At 48.2% G+C, this 1,480-nt stretch overlaps 1 protein-coding gene across 1 annotated transcript in view; it reads right to left on the bottom strand.

Annotated features, from left to right (window-relative positions):
* irf2bp2b (interferon regulatory factor 2 binding protein 2b) overlaps nucleotides 1-610 on the bottom strand; it is a 2,183-nt gene extending 1,573 nt beyond the window's left edge. The window contains exon 1 of the mRNA XM_020620295.1: nucleotides 4-610. Within this exon, the coding sequence (XP_020475951.1) occupies nucleotides 4-306 (303 nt within the window). The 5' untranslated portion in view covers nucleotides 307-610. The remainder of the gene's footprint in view (nucleotides 1-3) is intronic.
* Between the last annotated feature and the right edge of the window lie 870 nt (nucleotides 611-1,480).

The following is a 1,480-nucleotide window of genomic DNA, read 5'->3' as shown; positions in this document are numbered from 1 at the left end:
GGCCGTCGGGTAGCGGTCCAGAGGCTGCGGCGGACGGGAGCCCGGGTCTCCAGACGAGTGATTCATCTCCTTCCCGGCGTGCTGGGGCTTCCCCGTGCCCGAGGAGCGGCCGTCCTGGAAGCCGTGTGCTCTCTTAAGATGCCGGGCAGTCTCGATAACAACCTCAATCCGGTCGGCCCCCTCGTAGTTGACACATCCGCGGCACACCGGCTCGGTAAAATCCCAGATCATCGCCCACGGCATGCGGGGCAAGTCGCACAGATAGCAGGACTGCCTTCTGGAGGCAGCGATCGCCGGGGAGGACATGTTGTAACCCCGAAGCGAAAACAAACTCTCCAAAATGTCCGTCGGCTTGTTCCCGTCGCTGAAAAACAGAAATAACCCTGAATAAGAATCGGTGGTCGTGGTTTCCGTCAGAAAGCAGCAGAGTCGCACCGAAAGCAGCTCATCATAGCTGTGTCCGTTGCCTCGGCGCGCCTCCGTCTAAGCTCGCGCTTACAACTCAACTCGAGCTCTCAATGTAGGGCCGTGACGTCAGCGTCGTCAGTCGGCTCGTGCCCTGGGATTCTATTTACTGGATTCTTCGATGACCCCTCGGGCGCATGCTCAGTGTGTCTATCTTTATCTGAAGATTACACACAAAGATCGTCTGTGTGTACACGTGAGGCATTACTTTGCTCTCTTTTGCTGTGACCGCGACACGGTACATAGAATAGAAGAGACCTTGTCCTGTAGCTCAAGGTATGAAAATGCACAGACACACAAGCAAACAGACAAATAAAAGTTAAAGACTGGAAAGAACGTCCAAATTTAAAATCCTAACCCAAGAGCAGTACTAACAGTTAGAGAAAATAAATATGAAAATAAAAGGACTACAACTTATAGTTAAAATATAAGAAACAATGGTACATCTTTGTTGTCCCATTCCTGACAAAAACCATATTGATAATATTAATGATAATGATGATGTTTATATATATATATATCACTTTTTATACATGAGCTGCAGTGGTAGGTCTAGCCTTAGTTGTTGATAGGCCTCCAGCCATCACACACATACATGGAATACAATGTGCAACATGGCGGTGTGTTGACACATCGCTGTAAGGGAGAGCAGCGGCTCACGTGGCATCTAATGGTCTATGGATATCACTGAAATGTGCAAATAAGTGACAGAAAACCAGTCACCCAGGTGTCACCACTATTCTGGATTTTGTTCTGTGTCGATGTGCTGTGTTACCAGGGGTGTCTGCCCATGTCCCCATAACTAAATCTGCATCTGCAAGTTCTTTGTGGGCAGTTTGGTCCATTTTAGTCCATAACAAGAAAAACCATTTACTCCGGTCATTGTGAGCAGGAGCTGTTGTTAATATAATTTGCTCCAAATAATCTTGTCATGCTGTGTTAGAAGGTGTCACCTGTGTGGTTTTAGGAATTGGAGGCCAAGTGAGACCTCCTACCTGTCTCTCCTCCTCTCTGC

This window comes from Monopterus albus, unplaced genomic scaffold, assembly GCF_001952655.1.
Source record: "Monopterus albus unplaced genomic scaffold, M_albus_1.0 scaffold235.1, whole genome shotgun sequence".
Classification (NCBI taxonomy): domain Eukaryota; kingdom Metazoa; phylum Chordata; class Actinopteri; order Synbranchiformes; family Synbranchidae; genus Monopterus; species Monopterus albus.
Note: the sequence above shows the minus strand (reverse complement) of the source record. Positions and strands in the feature narration are given on the sequence as shown.